Below are 17,515 nucleotides of genomic sequence, written 5' to 3'. Positions count from 1 at the left end.
ATTAAAAACGGCTTTCGCGCCTTTTAAAACGGAATCGGTATATACATATTCAAAGAATACATTGTAATATTTAGTCAATGTTGTAAAGGCAATTAATGTCCCTTTTACGTAAAAATGTGTAATTATAATGTATGTTATTACTTAAAGGACAATACCACTGTGTTGCTCCGAATTTTTTAACTACGCTTACCAGATGTGAGTGCATGAAACGCACTAAGAAAGCAGTATAATATTAAACCGACATGTTTTTTTAAACTGTTATCAAATAGATAATATAAAGTATTATATACTATGAAATATATATATAGTCGAACGTATTGCAGCGTGTGTATAACAGAGCATGTACTCACTCTTCATTATTTGCACAGCAATCCCTTGCAGCTGCATAAAATATAACACAAAAATGATTACTCATTGAAAATAACACTTAACACAATGTATAGTATTGCCAAATGTTACAAAACGATAAATTAAATTAATAATCATACCGTCGCTATTAATAGCACGTGATCGCAACGTTAAAATAACTTACCCTCGCTCCTAGGTGTTTTTATTATGTCGTGGTCAAGGAACTGACCAAACTGAAAGGCCTGCAGTGTCAATTCTTGTGACTTAAGCTGCTGAGGACCCCTATGGACTGCGTTGCTGACCTTTCGTGGGAACGGCAGAGGCTTTCCATCAATACCCAAAGACCGGGGAAGGTTCAGACCGTCATCTGAATGTCCCGGAATTAATTACATAATAAAATTATTTTAAAGTAATGTTATGCATGAAAATGCTATTTTCTTTCTAAAATGTAGTCGAAAATGACGTATAGTTGAAACTATACAAGAAACTATTTTCATAGTGTTACTATTTATAAAACCGAATGAACAGATGTAACAAAACTTTTCGTCAAGCATATGCAGTCATAGTTTTATCATTTGTATTTAAACTTTGAAATACACACTATTATATAGCAAAAAAGAGTACGCTAAACGTTTTCTGTTAATTCACATCAATGTATTTAAGCAATATTCATAATGTAAACGCATTTATATGCGCGCGTACGTTTATATTAAGTTTTAGTGACAAGATCTTGTGATATAAAATATAGTTTGGCCGTTATGTCAACAATCAACGAGATTCGATTATATAACACTTTTCTCTTGAAATCACCATATGCTGCCCGAACTAGACGGCGCTGGGCCGCCCCTGACATTCCCCACGTGGGGTTATTCAGATTGTTGCACGTGCCATTAATGGATCTAAACTTTGAGGTAGCGTTGCATTGTCCTGTCCATTGTGGACATACGGGAAGGTCTTTTAGAAGACGCTGAAATTCCGCGACCACGTTCTCGTGTTCAAGTTCAGCCAAACTGAATCCTCTGTTAAAGCCAGATGTAAAAGAAAAAACATGCTCGCCGTAAGTTGTGAATTAAAACAACGATAAGAAAAACTTAAACAAAATACTGTTATTATTGTAAATAGTAAATAAATCAGGTAATAACCAACACTGTATCCAGTGCTAAATTACTTCGATAAATTCCTGATGTTAAAGAGAACTGCGTTTCCATGTTTAGTCTTCGCCGGATGTTTAATTCTTAGTCCATGGAGATAACAATTTATATGCTCTACCAACTGTCACATTACAATATACATATAGGGTGCGTATATCAAGAGCTTCGTGGTCCGCCAAATTAAATGGATATACCTATCTTGTAACAGATTGCATGACATTTTGATTCCTTAAATCAGACAAGTGAACGTACTGTTTACGTAGGTTGCGCACAGAGACCATCATGGTTGTCAGATCCCGGTCAGCGGCGATGTCGGCATCGGTGGGAAGACTCCGTCGGTGAATGTTCCGTAAAGGGCAATCAAATCCGCTAGATGAGTCGGCTGAAATACCGAATACAATTACAATGTACTAATAAGTGAAATGCTACATGCTTTCGGTCATTATGCCTTTCCCGACTTTAAAAAATGACGAAATCAAATTATATTTTAAAAGTGATTATGACCTCATATGCTACCTAAAAACACTGACAATTACGAAATATGTAATCTTAAAACATGCGCCTGGTTTTGTTGAAATGTCCGCTTGCATGATACACTTAAGTCTGGAAAAAAACCTATGACAATTGCTCTAGGTAAACGTTTGGTTGTTGCAAGTAATTTTAAAATGTTCATACCATTAGTGAAGTAACAACCTGCATGTGCTGTATGGTGCTAATGTTCAAAATATTGACATTAAAGTATATTGTGTTAGCTCAACATTTGAGCTAAAGGTAGAAGTCTCGGTCACAAATGGCCAGCGTGATATTTTGAACAGTTTGATGCATTGCTAAAAAGCAGCGCCCAGCTTGACAATACAAATATATATCAATTAACGATGGAATATTACGCTAGTATCAAGTTCCCAGATCTTGTGCACGGTTGTTATTTGTGTGAGGTCGTATTGCAAGATATATATGGAACATTTATCCATTATCTAGTTTTGAGAAAACGTATTATGGGCGTTGGCTATATGAGATTATATCATAATACACCCGGATTCTCTAAGAAACAAGCGTGGGCAGTGTCGGTTCTCTGAATACCCCACCATTGAATTATTCTATTAATACTATACCTTCTTTAATATTTTTTCTGAACATCAAACTTGTTTTGAAAGTTTGACCGTGCAGAAGTACCGAACGAGAATATAAAAAAAAACGCTTGTAGGGACTCAGGTATCTCGTATTTCAATGTAGAAAACATACAGAAATAATAACCGACCGTTTAATAAAATAAATTTTTACTTCATAAATGAATTTCGGTTACGGAAATATGTTTATTGTCCCAATCCTGTTGAAACTTCGACTCATGTATTATATATAATACATGTAATTTATAGATAAATATTATAGATAAATAAACTCTTACATCAAACCAGAATAAAACATCAACTTTTACTCCATTTCTCTCGAGAACTGCTAACAAAGAAAACATACAGAAATAATAACCGACAGTTTAATATAATGAATATTTACTTCAGACATTAATTTCGATTACGGAAATATGTTAATTTTCCCAATCCTGTTGAAACTACGACTCATGAATTATATACAATACATGTACTATATAGATAAATAAACGTTAACACAAAGACACATAATACACATAATGACACTAAATATTACCCCATTTCTCTCGAGCACTGCTAACAACAGCGTCATGTACTTTCGAGGCAGGGTTGGTGCGCACCGTCGGTGCAAACACCACACACACGAGCAACCACGCTGCTGCTCCGAGCGTCTGTGAGAAGAAATCGGACACTTACATATGTCGAAAAGCATCAATCAAAATAAGGATACCGATTCATATCGTTGAAGTAATAGTCTCGACACGATTGGATGGAATAATACACTGAATCACCATTACATTTAGCTTAATACACGTGGTCTTGAAAGCAACATTGTAATAATAATTATATATGGACCATGTTCTTTGAAACGGGGGTTAAATGCATGTGCGTAAAGTGTCTTCCCAGATAAGCCTGTGCAGTTCGCATAGGCTAATCCGGGATGACACGTTCAGCTTTCATGGTATTTTTTTCGTTTACAACAAAGTTTTTTCTTACCAAAAATCTAGTTAAGGCGGACAGTTTCGTCCCTGATTAGCCTGTGAAGACTGCACAGGTTAATGTGGGACGACACTTTACGCCCTTGCATTTTACCGACTTTTCAAAAAGCGCGGCCCATATATCTATATGTATCGACAGTTTAGTTGTATATCATTTATTAAAACAACCAGCTATTGTTTGTTGTTACGAAACCTGTATTAACAAATCTGTGTCTCAAGAGTAATTAAAAATAAACCAGAACAGTTCCTCTATTCACATTAACCAAAAAAAAAAACCACCAAAAAACTAATAATTGTTTAACAGCAGCGGTAAATAAAACGTAAAGATACAATCAGAACACATGCTCAAAAACTGACATTTATAAATAACATCTGTTTGCTAGATAACCCATCTAGATCTTAAAATGTTAACCCTTTTTTTCAAAAAGTGAACACAATACCATAGACCTGAATGGTGTAACACAAATATGAAATGGATATTTCATTAAAATGCAAATCTAAAAAAAGGAATGGTTATCTTAAATTTCATACAGAAATAACTGAGCTCAAATGTTGACAAATTATTTGAAACTCTTTACCTTGTAAAAATGTGAAATTTATGCAATACTGTTAAGCTTGTAATGTGAGCAAATGTGTCTCACCATTATATTTAAAGGATCGTTTAAATGCTGACGAGAGCATTGGAATTGAATCTATCTAGCCATTTGATCAGTGTAAACACGTACATTCTAGTAAAAAAACACAGCTTTCGTAAAGTGTTATTTGAAGCTTATACAAATTCCTTCAGTTATCACTATTGTCACCATACAAATAGCACCTGATGAAAAAGGCTTTAACAAATCAAAACAAAGTCGTTAAGTTTTTTTCAAGCAGAATATTTGAGCATCTTTCCAACAGAACCTTCATACACGTGTCGTTGTGTATAATTAACGCTGTATTATAACCTTTATATTATTGCCCTGCGACTTAACAAATGTATTTATTTGATTTATTTTTTGCTCGTTATGCACGCAAAAACATCGACCTGACAAAACAAAACTCTATAAAGGTCGTCATGTTCCCTAATTGGTTGTGCTTCTGTACATTTCTGAATAAATTATTATTCGCTGGATGCAATTCATTTTCTTTCAATCAATGTGAACATTGTCACACCATATATGTAATAAATAATTTATATGTTTCTATTAATACGCACGTGTTAGCTGTTGTTAAAGCCTACAAGCTGAGCACCATAAAATTAAAAAACATATTCAAAACACAATGTTGAGATGCCAGCAGAGTGTTTACCAAGCTCAATTAATTAGTATGTATTAAATATTACAAATCTTATCTGTACAATTACAAAATTGACAATTATATACAATAGCATTATACAATTTTTCAAAAACAAAGCTTAAATTCAATAGTACCGATTTAAATACTTCAAATAATATACATGTATGGTACCTCCACTCTGTATGCGTCGGTTCACTGTTAAAATAACTAAATATGTATAAATCAAAATGAAATGCACATATGTTTTGAATCTCTGCTTAGAGTACATGTAATACACTGCTTAAAAGAGGCCAACATACTTGGTATATTCCTTCGCATACATATGTTAAAGTCTTCACAAAATGATGCAATCAAATTAAAATAATAAAAAAGTCATTTTCAAATGTGTGGACAGCTAAAAAAATGAATTTTGTAACAAATTGTATATGGCCTTATTGATGATTCAGAGCGATATCAATATGATATATATACATATATAACACAAGTTAAGTTAACAATTTGCCACAGGGATAGCTTTTACTTTTACAAATAAGCGCCTTGTAGTTTTAATGCCATAATTCACTGACCTGGTATTTCCTTACTATAAACAGCATGTACAGTGTGTTTCTATGTGCATGCCTGATTGGTAAACGTGCATGATGATTGCGCATGTTTCGCATGTTTGTTGAAAATAATAACGAGGTAGGCTTGCAACACTCACAATAAATTTATAAGGAAAATGTAAACTGTCTAACAAATCACTGTTCATAACTGTTCATAACTGTTTAGATGTTATCACAACCAGACTTGGTTAAGGTCGTTGACGTGTGCACTGTACACGTTTTTGTAACATCTGAATGTCAAATGTAAGATATATATCTAACTATTAATGGCTTTACCGCGCAAATAGACTTTTCGGATGATGTTTTATATATTCACAAATATCGCAGTCAGCATTAAGTTTCAAACCACTGTGCAGCTTTACCGCGATTTAAAAAGCGTACACTCATCGATTTTAGTTAAAGGGGCCTTTTCACGTTTTGGTAAATTGTCAAAATTAAAAACAGTTGTTTCAGAATCGCAAATGTTCGTTTTAGTTATGATATTTGTGGGGAAATAGTAATACTAAACATTTACCATGCTCTAAAATATCCATTATATGCATCTTTTGACGATTTGGAAACTTGAAAATTATAAAGCGCTGCAACGGATAACGATTGAATAATTTGGAAAGTTCTGTTGTTGTCGTTATATTTTGGGAAACTGCGAAAATTGCTTATATAAGTAAAAAATACATCCGCTCACAGCATGATCCCGGATGGTCGAGTGGTCAAAGTGGGAGACTTTTTACTCCAGGGGTCAGTGGCTCGAGCCCAGTTGAGGGTTACTTTTTTTCCCTTTATGATATTGTATTCTTGTTTTTTTACTGGAGATTTTTAGGGTAAATGTTTAAATTTATCAATATATAAAGCATTTAATGACAAGCTTCAATACATGCCAAAATCTGTGAAAAGGCCTCTTGAAAGTGTTATTTTAGGCAGGTTATTCATTTAAATCAAATTAAATTAAATAGCATGTATCTTTTCTTATTTCATTCTACACGGACAGAAAATTTTTCATTTTTTCATTTTCGTTCTCAATAGCTCGCTTAGGCATTGACATAAATGTATGTCCTTAATGCTAGTCGTCTGCAAGCTCTTCAGCAGTACACCGTAAGGACGGTACTATTGTACATATTTGACTCCATAAAGACAAAACTAAACCGATGGTAAAACTCAAACCAGTGCAAAATATTAAAACAGTAATTCGCGGTAAAAACTAAATGTATAACTGGTATTATTGTAATTAGTGCGGAAAAATAGAACAAGCAGGCGTCTGTTAAGTATAAGTTGAAGCAGATGTAGTAGTTGAAGAAGTATTATTATTATTATTATTATTATTATTATTATTATTATTATTATTATTATTATTATTATTATTATTATTAGGTTTTGTTGTTGCAGTATTCCTTCTTCTTCTTATTATTATTATTATTGTAAGTAGTTATAGTAGTAGTTGTTGTTGTGGTAGTAGTAGTAGTAGTAGTAGTAGTAGTAGTAGTAGTAGTAGTAGTAGTAGTAGTAGTAGTAGTAGTAGTAGTAGTATAGTAGTACTAGTAGTAGTAGTAGTAGTGTAGTAGTTGTAGTAGAAGCAGTAGTAGTAGTAGTAGTAGTACTAGTAGTAGTAGTAGTAGTAGTAGTAGTAGTAGTAGTAGTAGTAGTAGTAGTAGTAGTAGTAGTAGTAGTAGTAGTAGTAGTAGTAGCTGTTGTTGTAGTAGTAGTAGAAGTAGTAGTAGTAGTAGCAGTTGTAGTAGTAGTAGTAGTAATAGTAGTAATACTGGTAGTCGTAGCATTAGGAGCAGTAGCAGTAGAAGTAGTAGTAGTAGTAGTAGTAGTAGTAGTAGTAGTAGTAGTAATAGTAGTAGTAGTAGTAGTAGTAGTAGTAGAAGTAGTAGTTGCAGTAGTAGAAGTAGTAGCAGCAGCAGTAGTAGTAGTAGTAGAAGTAGTGGTAGTAGTAGTAGTAGTAGTAGAAGTAGAAGTAGTAGTAGTAGTAGTAGTGGTAGTAGCAGTAGTAGTAGTAGTAGTAGTAGTAGTAGTAGTAGTAGTAGTAGTAGTAGTAGTAGTAGTAGTAGTAGTAGTAGTAGTAGTAGTAGTAGTAGTAGTAGTAGTAGTAGTAGTAGTAGTAGTAGTAGTAGTAGTAGTAGAAGTAGTAGTAGTAGTAGTAGTAGTAGTAGTAGTAAAAGTCGTAGTTGTAGTAGTAGTAGTAGTAGTAGTAGTAGTAGTAGTAGTAGTAGTAGTAGTAGTAGTAGTAGTAGTAGTAGTAGTAGTAGTAGTAGTAGTAGTAGTAGTAGTAGTAGTAGTAGTAGTAGTAGAGTAGTAGTAGTAGTAGTAGCAGTAGTAAAGTCAATACAAATAAACATAACATATGGTAATAACACATAATTCTATCGAGGGAATTTAAACAACGATGGGTTTATATAAATGTACTGCTATTTTATTTTTTTTCTTAAATCAGTGTAACATCGTCATATACATATGAAATGATATTCGTCTTATAAATCAGTGTCATTACAACATAAACAATAACGTTCATTTCGCGTATTGTAATTCTGGTCTGTGCATATCTGCTAGTTAGAATTCTTAACTGGTGTGCAGAGACTCTTATTCTTACACAAAATAAACGCAGACGTCTAGGAAGTAAGTCTTAATATTCTTCACATTCATAAGAGGTTTTAAAAACTTTACACATATCTAATACAGAACTGCTATTCAGTTTACCATACCACTCTTGTCAAAAATTGTCAAAAAGTATACATTTGAATACTCTAACAAAACTATTTATTTGCACAGCATTTGGCTTTTCAAATACATAACCAAATCCAAAATTATTTCACATGTTTTTGACATGTTCGACCCAATTTGTCAAACCTTTATTACAATCGTTTAAAGCTTATTTGTAAACAATTTGCATTATAATATGTTCACTGGATAGAATTTGAAACCAATATTTTATAATTTTTACAAACTGGTTTACATATTATGGATATCTACCTAATTATCCATAAACAGCAACATTGCATGTATGTATTGACACCCGAAGTAATCGTTTGCAAAATTTTAAATGTATGCGTTTAATGTCTTGTCTCTGACTTGTTAAAACCTCATACTGCGGAATATTTAAATATGGAACCCGCAAAAGAGTCAAACAACTGACACAATATTTTTGGTTTAACATTGAAGTCATGACATTGTTTCAACAATGTATTCATGGCTTTAAGGGCTTTACCAACTTCATGTTCTTGATTTAATTAAAACTTCCGGTATAGTTTAGCACTGTGCCCAAATAGTTAAAGTTATCAACAACTTCAATATCATTACCATGGAATGCACATTTTTCATTTTGTTTTAAACCTCCTCGCTTCCAAAACACCATAATTTTCGTTTTAACAGTGTTAACATTTTAACCCCAATAATTGCAGTATAAATACAATATATCTAAATGTGATTGGACTTCAGCAGGTGACTTGCCTACAATGGCCATGTCGTCAGCAAATAATAATAAAATCATCGTTATAACATCTATACTCAAACCAGAGTTAAAGTTGTCGTGTAGGTACAGTTCAAGATCTTCAACAAATAAAGAAAACAATATCGGTGACATTACTTCACATTGCCTAAGTCCAACCGCATAACTAAAATAATCTGAACTAGAAATGGCGCGGCAGAAGCCTACGCGTATCCCCACGCGCATGTTTGACCCAGGGGCGCCCCAGGGTCGTTAATGAGGCCATGCATAGTTGAGATTGACCGTATTGTCATAAGAGAAGTTCAGTATCAATAAGAAGTGAATCGGTGTAGAATTGAAGAAGTTAAGTAAAAGGCAATTTTAAGTGGGTGTGGCCTATGTGGGCGGGGCGCCCCAGGGTTGGTAATGGGGCTATGCATAATTGAGATTGACCGTATTGTCATAAGAATAGTCAGTATCAATTAGAAGTGAATCGGCGTAAAATGAAGAAATTATAGTAAAAGGCAATTTTGTGCTGGTGTGGCCTATTTGGGCGAGGCGCCCCGGGGTAATTGGGCCATGCATAGTTAAGATTGACCGTATTGTCATAAGAGAAGTTCAGTATCAATTAGAAGTGAATCGGTGTAGAAATGAAGAAGTTATAGTAAAATGCAATTTTGGGTGGGTGTGGCCTATGTGGGTGGGGCGCCTCAGGGTTGGTATTGGGGCCATGCATAGTTGACATTGACAGTATTGTCATGCATAGTTGAGATTGACTGTATTGTCATAAGAGAATGTCGGTATCAATTTGAAGTGAATCAGTTTAGAAATGAAGAAATTATAGTAAAAGGCAATTTTGGGTGGGTGTGGTCTATGTGGGCGGGGCGCCCCAGGGTTGGTAATGAGGCCATGCATTGTCGAGATTGACCGTATTGTCATAAGAGAGGTTCAGTATCAATTTGAAGTAAATCGGTGCAAAAATGAAGAAGTGAATGTAAAATAACATAAAACATGAGTGAAAATCTCTGACCCGGCCCCGTCCCAACCCCCATAACTTTTGACCCAGGCGTCAGATCAAAATTCCAAATAGTGCAGGGTCGCACATATGCTCATAGCTAACATGTGTGTTAGTTTCAAGGTTCTAGTGCCTATAGCGTAGGAGAAGATAGTGGCCAGGACGGACAGACAGACGGACAGACAGACGGACAGACAGACGGACAGACGGACTGACGGCGGAGATAACCACAATATCCCCACGCTTTTTAAAAAGCGTGGTGATAATAAGATGAACATAATTTAAAACGCGACTTAACATTCGCATACATATCCTTCACTATTCTAAGCAATTTACATTGTATACCAGACTTAAATATTTGCAACCATAATGGTATATACTAAAACATTTTAACATATCGACGTATATAACATACAAACGTTTATTTTCAGTTAATTTTGAACAATCGACATCAAGATATAAATAGCATCAACAGTTGAATATCTTTTCCTAAATCCGAACTGCGCATCCGAAATAATAGTGTTTCCGTTCCAAAACGTTCCAATTCGCTTGTTTATGATTGTAGTAAATAATTTTGAAAAGCAACTTACGAAAGTAATCACTCTATAGTTATTTACATCATTAACAGCACCTTTTTATGCAAAGTAGTAAGTAGCCATTGGTGTTAAAGTAACAAATCGTATCTGACTTAAAAGTTCTTTTGAAAAGTGTATCTTTAAAAAATCTAATAAAAGGCGTGTGCATTATTTTAGTCATACTTTCTTTTGTTTATTGTCTACAAATCATCCCGCAACAATTCTAGCACCGTGGGATGATTTTAGCTCCATATAGTTCTCTCTTAAAGGCTTTAAATATGATTTAGCTGTAAATACCAAAAAGATGCCAGCTTACTGTCTCCTCCTTTTATTTTACTACTAGCTAGGGTCTTTGACTGTTTCGTTACAAACACCTCCACATATCTTCTTATATCAGCGTTTCCTTTATTACCTTTTTAACATACCCACCAATGTTAAGTTCATATATTATATTAAGTATTTATAAAAGATTTTATTAAATTAAAAATATATTTCGTTAGCATTTGAAAACGGTCGCATTGTGTTTACTAAAAACTGTGAGCTATTGGCTATTATGTGTGAAGCTTACTTTATACGTTATTCAAAGAAGTATTCATACACAAAAGTTCAATTTTACCATGTTCAAATTTTATAACGCTATAGCGTATTCCGTAAGTTTTTACATCGTCAAATGATCGTTTAGTGTCGAATTCTAGTTGGAATCGACATACGGCATGGACAAGTGATTTGCGACTCCTGCTTTGCGGTATTAATTAGTTATTAATAATTAATGCATAATGGCTAATAGATACATAGCGCGATTCTTTGAAACATTTAACTTGAGTCGGAAATAGTCTTAACCGGGTTTGTTTAAGGTACAATTACATCTCAAATAGACAGGCATTCGAACGGTATTGTTTGGAAATGTTCTCATCTGCTTACATGCTGTGTTAAATAATGAAATATGTAATTAAACAACATATGGCAAGGTTTAACGTGTATTGATTATGACATTTAAAAAACAACATTTTTTGTTCAGGAAAATGTCTTGAACAGATTCCTCATATTGATAGATAGTTCATTATTGCGGCTTCACGAATGATATAATCAAGCGCAACGCCACTTTAAATTTCCCAAGTTAAAACAATAATAATAAAACATTCTTACTTTCATCGTGTCACCAATGTTCCAACCGCACCAATGTTACAACGTCATTTACTTAAATGCTTGCGTTATAACTTAAACGTTTAAAAGTACCGATTTATATAGGACCAATCGCCCTTCACCGATCCGTTCGTCGCAACCCGCTTCTTGGTATTCCAAAAATATTTGTGCATACTTCCGTGCAATTGGTGATTTACGTAGGAGTGAAGTGCAATTGGTGATTTACGTAGGAGTGAAAGTAGTGAAGAACGTTTGTACTCGTCCATACCCGGATTGAAGTCTAAATGTTAACATGGAGATGCGACTTCATTCTTGAGAAATTGTATTTTTTGAAACTCGTTTAAAATTATAAAGCATGGTTTAGTATTGCACTGATATTTGACTCGCAAAACTGGTATGGTTAATGCTCACAAACATTTGCAATCATGTTCAACAACAAGTTTAATTTGATATCAAGATCATATAATGAAGATTAAACGCGTTTAGATATATGTTCATGTGTGTTTATAATACGCAAGCACGTCAGATATGTGTATGATGAATAAGATGCAATACGCTTCTCTTGTTGTAAGCATACGTGTCGTTGTTTACCAATTAGTTGTTGTCTTATACACATATGCCCTAGTTATATTATTGTTACATAATTGTTGAACATTATTAACACGTTCTTAATAATTACGGTACGTAAGCGCGATAAAAATGAACGTGTTTGTAAGTTATTAAACAGCAATGCACAATATACATTGTTATATATGTTAATTAAGAAACAAATTAGTAAGATTATTACATCTGAATTTGTTAACCTGACAAACAATGCTGATCTAATACTAGTGTGAGCCATAAAGCGTTTTAGTCACACAATTACAAACAATCCAGTATGCAGCTTGTATATATCGAGCTTTACAAAGCTCGCATTAGCACATAGACAAGTTCATACTACGCTTTGAGTAAATAATGAAAAACAAATCACTACTCGGTGTCAAGTAAAAGTACAACAGCAAAACATCACCCAAGTTTTTCAATACAATTCAACGAGCTAGTGTCAGGTTATTCATGGATTTTTCTTCTTCCTAAATAATAATCCGATTTCGATAAAACATATTTCAGAAAGGCGGTGGTGTATTTTACGACGTATATGTTAATAGTTTCGCGTATAATAACTTATATGACAACAGGAATGAATACATAAAATATATTCGTTGAAAGTGATATTTACCCACAAAAACATTCCACTGTAAAGACATTATTTACCTGCTCACCCTGTCAGGGTAAATAGGCGGAATTACAAGAAAATCACAATTTTCCTTCTTCCTCATGCTTTGATTTCAAGTAAAGCTACTTCAATACAAATGCATCTAGGTTTTTTACCGGACAGGATTTTTTGGGATTAGCTTTCGATTGCACAACTACAAAAGGTAGTAATGGGGTTGGCTGCTGTTTGGGTATGGATATTTTGTTCAGTGCATACACGCAGGTAGTCCATGCTGAAGTATGATGTGTATTTCACAATTATATCGAGGCTTTGAACTTATTTAGAGTGCATGTTAACGTGGGATTATGTCATACGATATTGTTGCTTTCGCACAGCATTCAACTGTCGCTTTTGGTAAAATTTCAGAATTTTAATCTGCGAGATGGCGTTTCTTCAATGTAGGATTTCGTGTTTGTTTTTCAAAGAAATAAACTTGTATGGTGTAAAGTCCGAATTTATGTTTGTCTCCCATATTTTTACGTGATTTCATACTCCGTACCAACCAGATATGTAAAACTGCAAATACATTGAAACAAGAGCAGAGTAATCATTAAACACAAGAGCAATTTTTGAAATCTTGTTTTTAAAACATTGCACACTCTTACAACTGGCAACGCATCATACGGATTGTGATGCTTAAAGAGAGCAGTTATTTTAATTCTTGACTATATAAAACACAAAACAACCTCGTAGTGATAACAAGCTAACATTCGTTCAACAGTGCCATTTAACACAGCTGCATACCATTTATTAAACCGAATCCAGGTTGAAAACAAAAATTTAAATATGAATATTTTTGTTCAAACATCGACAGTGACCGAGCATGTTTATCTTAGACCCAATGGGCATACGTTTTCCAGTTTTTTTTAATATTACATTACGATGCTAATACGAATAAGACATATGCACTTATTGGAGTTTGACTTTTTTCGAACAGTATGACCTCGTTGACGTGACGCGTCTACTCACTTGACCAGAATGAACAAAATCAAAGCAGATGGAAAGTGCACTACATGTGTGATGTGTGTAATAATTGAGATGTTTATGCAATATGTTATATTTGTCTCATTTTTAATTGTGTACGCTCTGACGAATATGATATGCACTAATCGTGTCTATTTTGTCAACTTCACATATATCCTTGTTGTTTTGTTAGATGGTGAATCGGCAAGCGCAGTCACGCTTTCATAGCAGTTATGGTTGGTCCTAAAACTACGTTAGATTCGTTTTGCACTGTGTAATGCACACATCTGCCGCTTTCTATACCGAAGGCATATGATCCAATTTATCAGTAATATTCATATTACCAAATATTTTAACTATAGTGTAAGGTGTTAAACAGTTCATGGTTATTTTAAAGCTTAATATTTTAGCTCTAAATTCCGTTTCCTGGGAATAAAAAAGTATTTGGTGTCTATGGGTAAGATAAACAGAATGCCCCCACTGAGGGGATTGAACCCATTACACCCTGTCACTAGGCGGACAGCATATCCACTACGCCACGGCGACCTTTGATATTTGTCGGCACATCATATATACCAGAAACGATTCTTTCACGCTTACGATTCAAAATTTCGTGGAATACTTAATCAGGTGAAAACAAGAACGTTAAGCACTATTGATTCGATATTGATAATGGTAACCGTATGAAAAAACTATTAATGTTATTAATTTTCGGGTTAAACAGAAGTTAAGTACATAAGGAACATATATATATATATATATATATATATATATATATATATATATATATATATATATATATATATATATATATATATATATATATATATATATATATATATATATATATATATTAGAACATACGTGTTAATCTTAACAACGCAATTAGTCATTGCATTGCAAAATGTACACTCTCAACCTGAAGGAATCGAATAGAATAAGGACCGGCCGATTTGTGTCGTTTACAGAGGTGTTGGATTTATCACAATTTTGGAAGTATGCAATTTTTAATCAAATACAAACTGACTTTATAATTCAAAAGCAAATATCATTGTATTAGGTTGCCGATATTTCAAAGTCTTTCGTTTTCAAATTATGGGCATGCCATTTGATAGTGGCTGTCAGAAGCTTTCATAATAAAAGCATGATGTCTCTATCGTTCGAAATACATGAATTTGTATCCACAAATATCTATAACAATTGGTTACACATTAAAAAATGCATTTTGAACCATTATATATCATGTTAATGGTATACTATAACACTACTTAAAAATATCAATAAGGATACATACCATTAGTTTTATTATACTTATAATTATTTGTACTTTTATAATGTTGAACCTTATTTTAATTAGAGCAGGTTGCAGTAGGACATTCTTGCGAGAAATGGGCCTTGGGATTTAGCCTAAATTTGTTAAACAGGACAACAATTTTGCCCTGTCTAGGCATTTTTGAAAAAGCGTTTGATTCTGTTACTTTTAGTGAAATAAAAGGTTTGACCTAGTTATTCCTGTACACATTTCCTGTATTCTCACAAATTGTTTTCACAAAAGATGTGCTTTGCTTCAGTTGTTGTATGTCTTGATCAAGGGCATTTGGGATCATATGTCAGTGTCGAAATAATTATTGTTTTACTTGTTTAATTATAAAACATGTCCTTCAAGCGACTTTCTATTTTACTCTTCCTCCTTATTTCCATAAGAAGTCATTGGATTAAGCAATATTGGAGAGAAATGTGTATAAAAATGTGTGGACTGTAGCACATCCATGTAACATTGTTGAGCATGGTACCAATCAATGAACAAAACATCTAACCAAGACGAACCTATGCTAATTCCAAAAATTAAGTTAAAAAACATTCATTACCAGAGCTTTGTAAACTTTGCTCGTAGAATTAAACATAAAACATATCTGGTGCCCAAGGCCACTATCGCGATCATCATGCTCTATCAGGGATTGTGTTACACCTCGTGTAGATTTTTCTGCTAAAAACGTCAGGGCGTTGTTTCTGATAACATGGGAGAATTAATACCAGTTTACAAATAAGGTCGCCGTGGTGTAATGGATATGGTGTCCGCCTAGCGACCGTGAGGTCACGGGTTCGATCCCCGCTGTGGGAGCGTTCTTTTGATCTCCCATATAGACACCAAGTACTGGTTCTAGGCCCAGGAAACGGACTCGAGAGCATTTCAAATAAGTAGGAATTACTTTCTATGCAATCGAGCTAAAATAAATAGGTTTAAACTAAATAATTAATCGCAAAATTGCTTCAAACAATATTTATGATATACAAATATGCAAAATAACACTTGTGACTAGGAAAAAATTTTGAAATAAAGTGGTATTGATGATTAAAACGATTCCATAATAAGCTTGGTACCTTTCTTGTAAAGTCACCATTTCACTTAAATTGTTTTAACAATGCACTACTAAAATTGTAACGTCAGTTCAGTTAAAATTGATATCTCCTTTTTTTAAAACGTCTTTCGTAAATACCTTTATAACTATACGTTTTTTATTTTGTGTCCAATATTGCAATTCCCAAAAAATAGTGTCCGAAAGTTTGGAGACATTCTGAAGACATTGAATTGACGATTGGGTACCGATATGCAAAGTGTATAGCATCAATTAGTTAAACAAATAACAGCCCAAGCTTGTTTAAAACCACGCCATATTGTATAAATTATTTTTTATATGTTTATCTTAAGCTGTAGGGTTAAACAATTGTCCGGTATTTCCGGTAAACACAGTTATTAACCCAATAATGCAAATGTAGTGGACATTACCTTACGGCAATCTGCTAGGTTTTAGGACCTTAATTCAGTTGCATTATTGAAGTGTCTCCAGATCAGCGCAACAGCACGAAACTCTGGTAAAATGGCATTTTAAAATAAACTGTCCGAAATGTAAAGTTGTCAATTTTGGAGGAATGTTGGTACAACCGAAAATTGAGAGTCACTCAAAATAATTATTTAAGCTAAAAACGTTGGTGTCAGGAAATCAAAGTGTCTGTCAAATTGGAGTAATTACGGTAATACCAAATCGGCATTCAGTAATCAAAATGCCCTGTTCAAACGCTGTGTGTGAAAAAAAATACTTTTCGCTATGTCTTCATTTTAATTTAATAATATGACGTTCATTCTTCAGTAAAACATATGATACACAAATCAGGAAGATGAAAATATGCACAAAAATAAATCAATGGAATTGGTAACTGTAGTGTCATATTGTGTCTTAATTTCTGAACACAGTTTATTGGAAATGTAATATTATATGTAAGTATATACATTTACGCTTCTTACACTTTGGATAGAATTTATGTTTTTAATCCGAAATATGTGAATATCGAAACCGTATGTTGCCCAATTCAGTGAACTCCGTTTGTGTGAATATTTGGATTAAATGTTTTCGGGTTACTTGAACAGATTATTTGTAAACACTCTATTCAACCGTGAAAAGAGCGCCGGTAAACAAGTGAAGTGGGCCGGTGCAAAACTTTTATCACGCGAAAATGGAAGCAGTCAGTTCAAGGAGGTTACACACTAGGACAAGGAAGGGAAGTTAAATGTTATAGCGTGGAACGTGAATGGACTTGCCAGAAAAATAAATGATGTTGACTTTCAAGAATACGTTAAAAAATATGATCTAATATTACTTTCTGAAA

The 17,515-nt window shown here is 33.7% G+C and overlaps 1 protein-coding gene across 1 annotated transcript in view; it reads right to left on the bottom strand.

The window, feature by feature from the left end:
- LOC127845366 (myeloperoxidase-like) overlaps positions 1–11,932 on the bottom strand; it is a 128,534-nt gene extending 116,602 nt beyond the window's left edge. The window contains exons 1-6 of the mRNA XM_052376243.1: positions 11,638–11,932; positions 3,162–3,276; positions 1,752–1,881; positions 1,159–1,367; positions 533–715; positions 351–381 (exon numbers count right to left, since the gene is read on the bottom strand). Of these exons, the coding sequence (XP_052232203.1) occupies positions 351–381; positions 533–715; positions 1,159–1,367; positions 1,752–1,881; positions 3,162–3,276; positions 11,638–11,643 (674 nt within the window). The 5' untranslated portion in view covers positions 11,644–11,932. The remainder of the gene's footprint in view (positions 1–350; positions 382–532; positions 716–1,158; positions 1,368–1,751; positions 1,882–3,161; positions 3,277–11,637) is intronic.
- Positions 11,933–17,515: the final 5,583 nt, after the last annotated feature.

This window comes from Dreissena polymorpha, chromosome 9 (assembly GCF_020536995.1).
Source record: "Dreissena polymorpha isolate Duluth1 chromosome 9, UMN_Dpol_1.0, whole genome shotgun sequence".
Taxonomy (NCBI): Eukaryota; Metazoa; Mollusca; class Bivalvia; order Myida; family Dreissenidae; genus Dreissena; species Dreissena polymorpha.
Note: the sequence above shows the minus strand (reverse complement) of the source record. Positions and strands in the feature narration are given on the sequence as shown.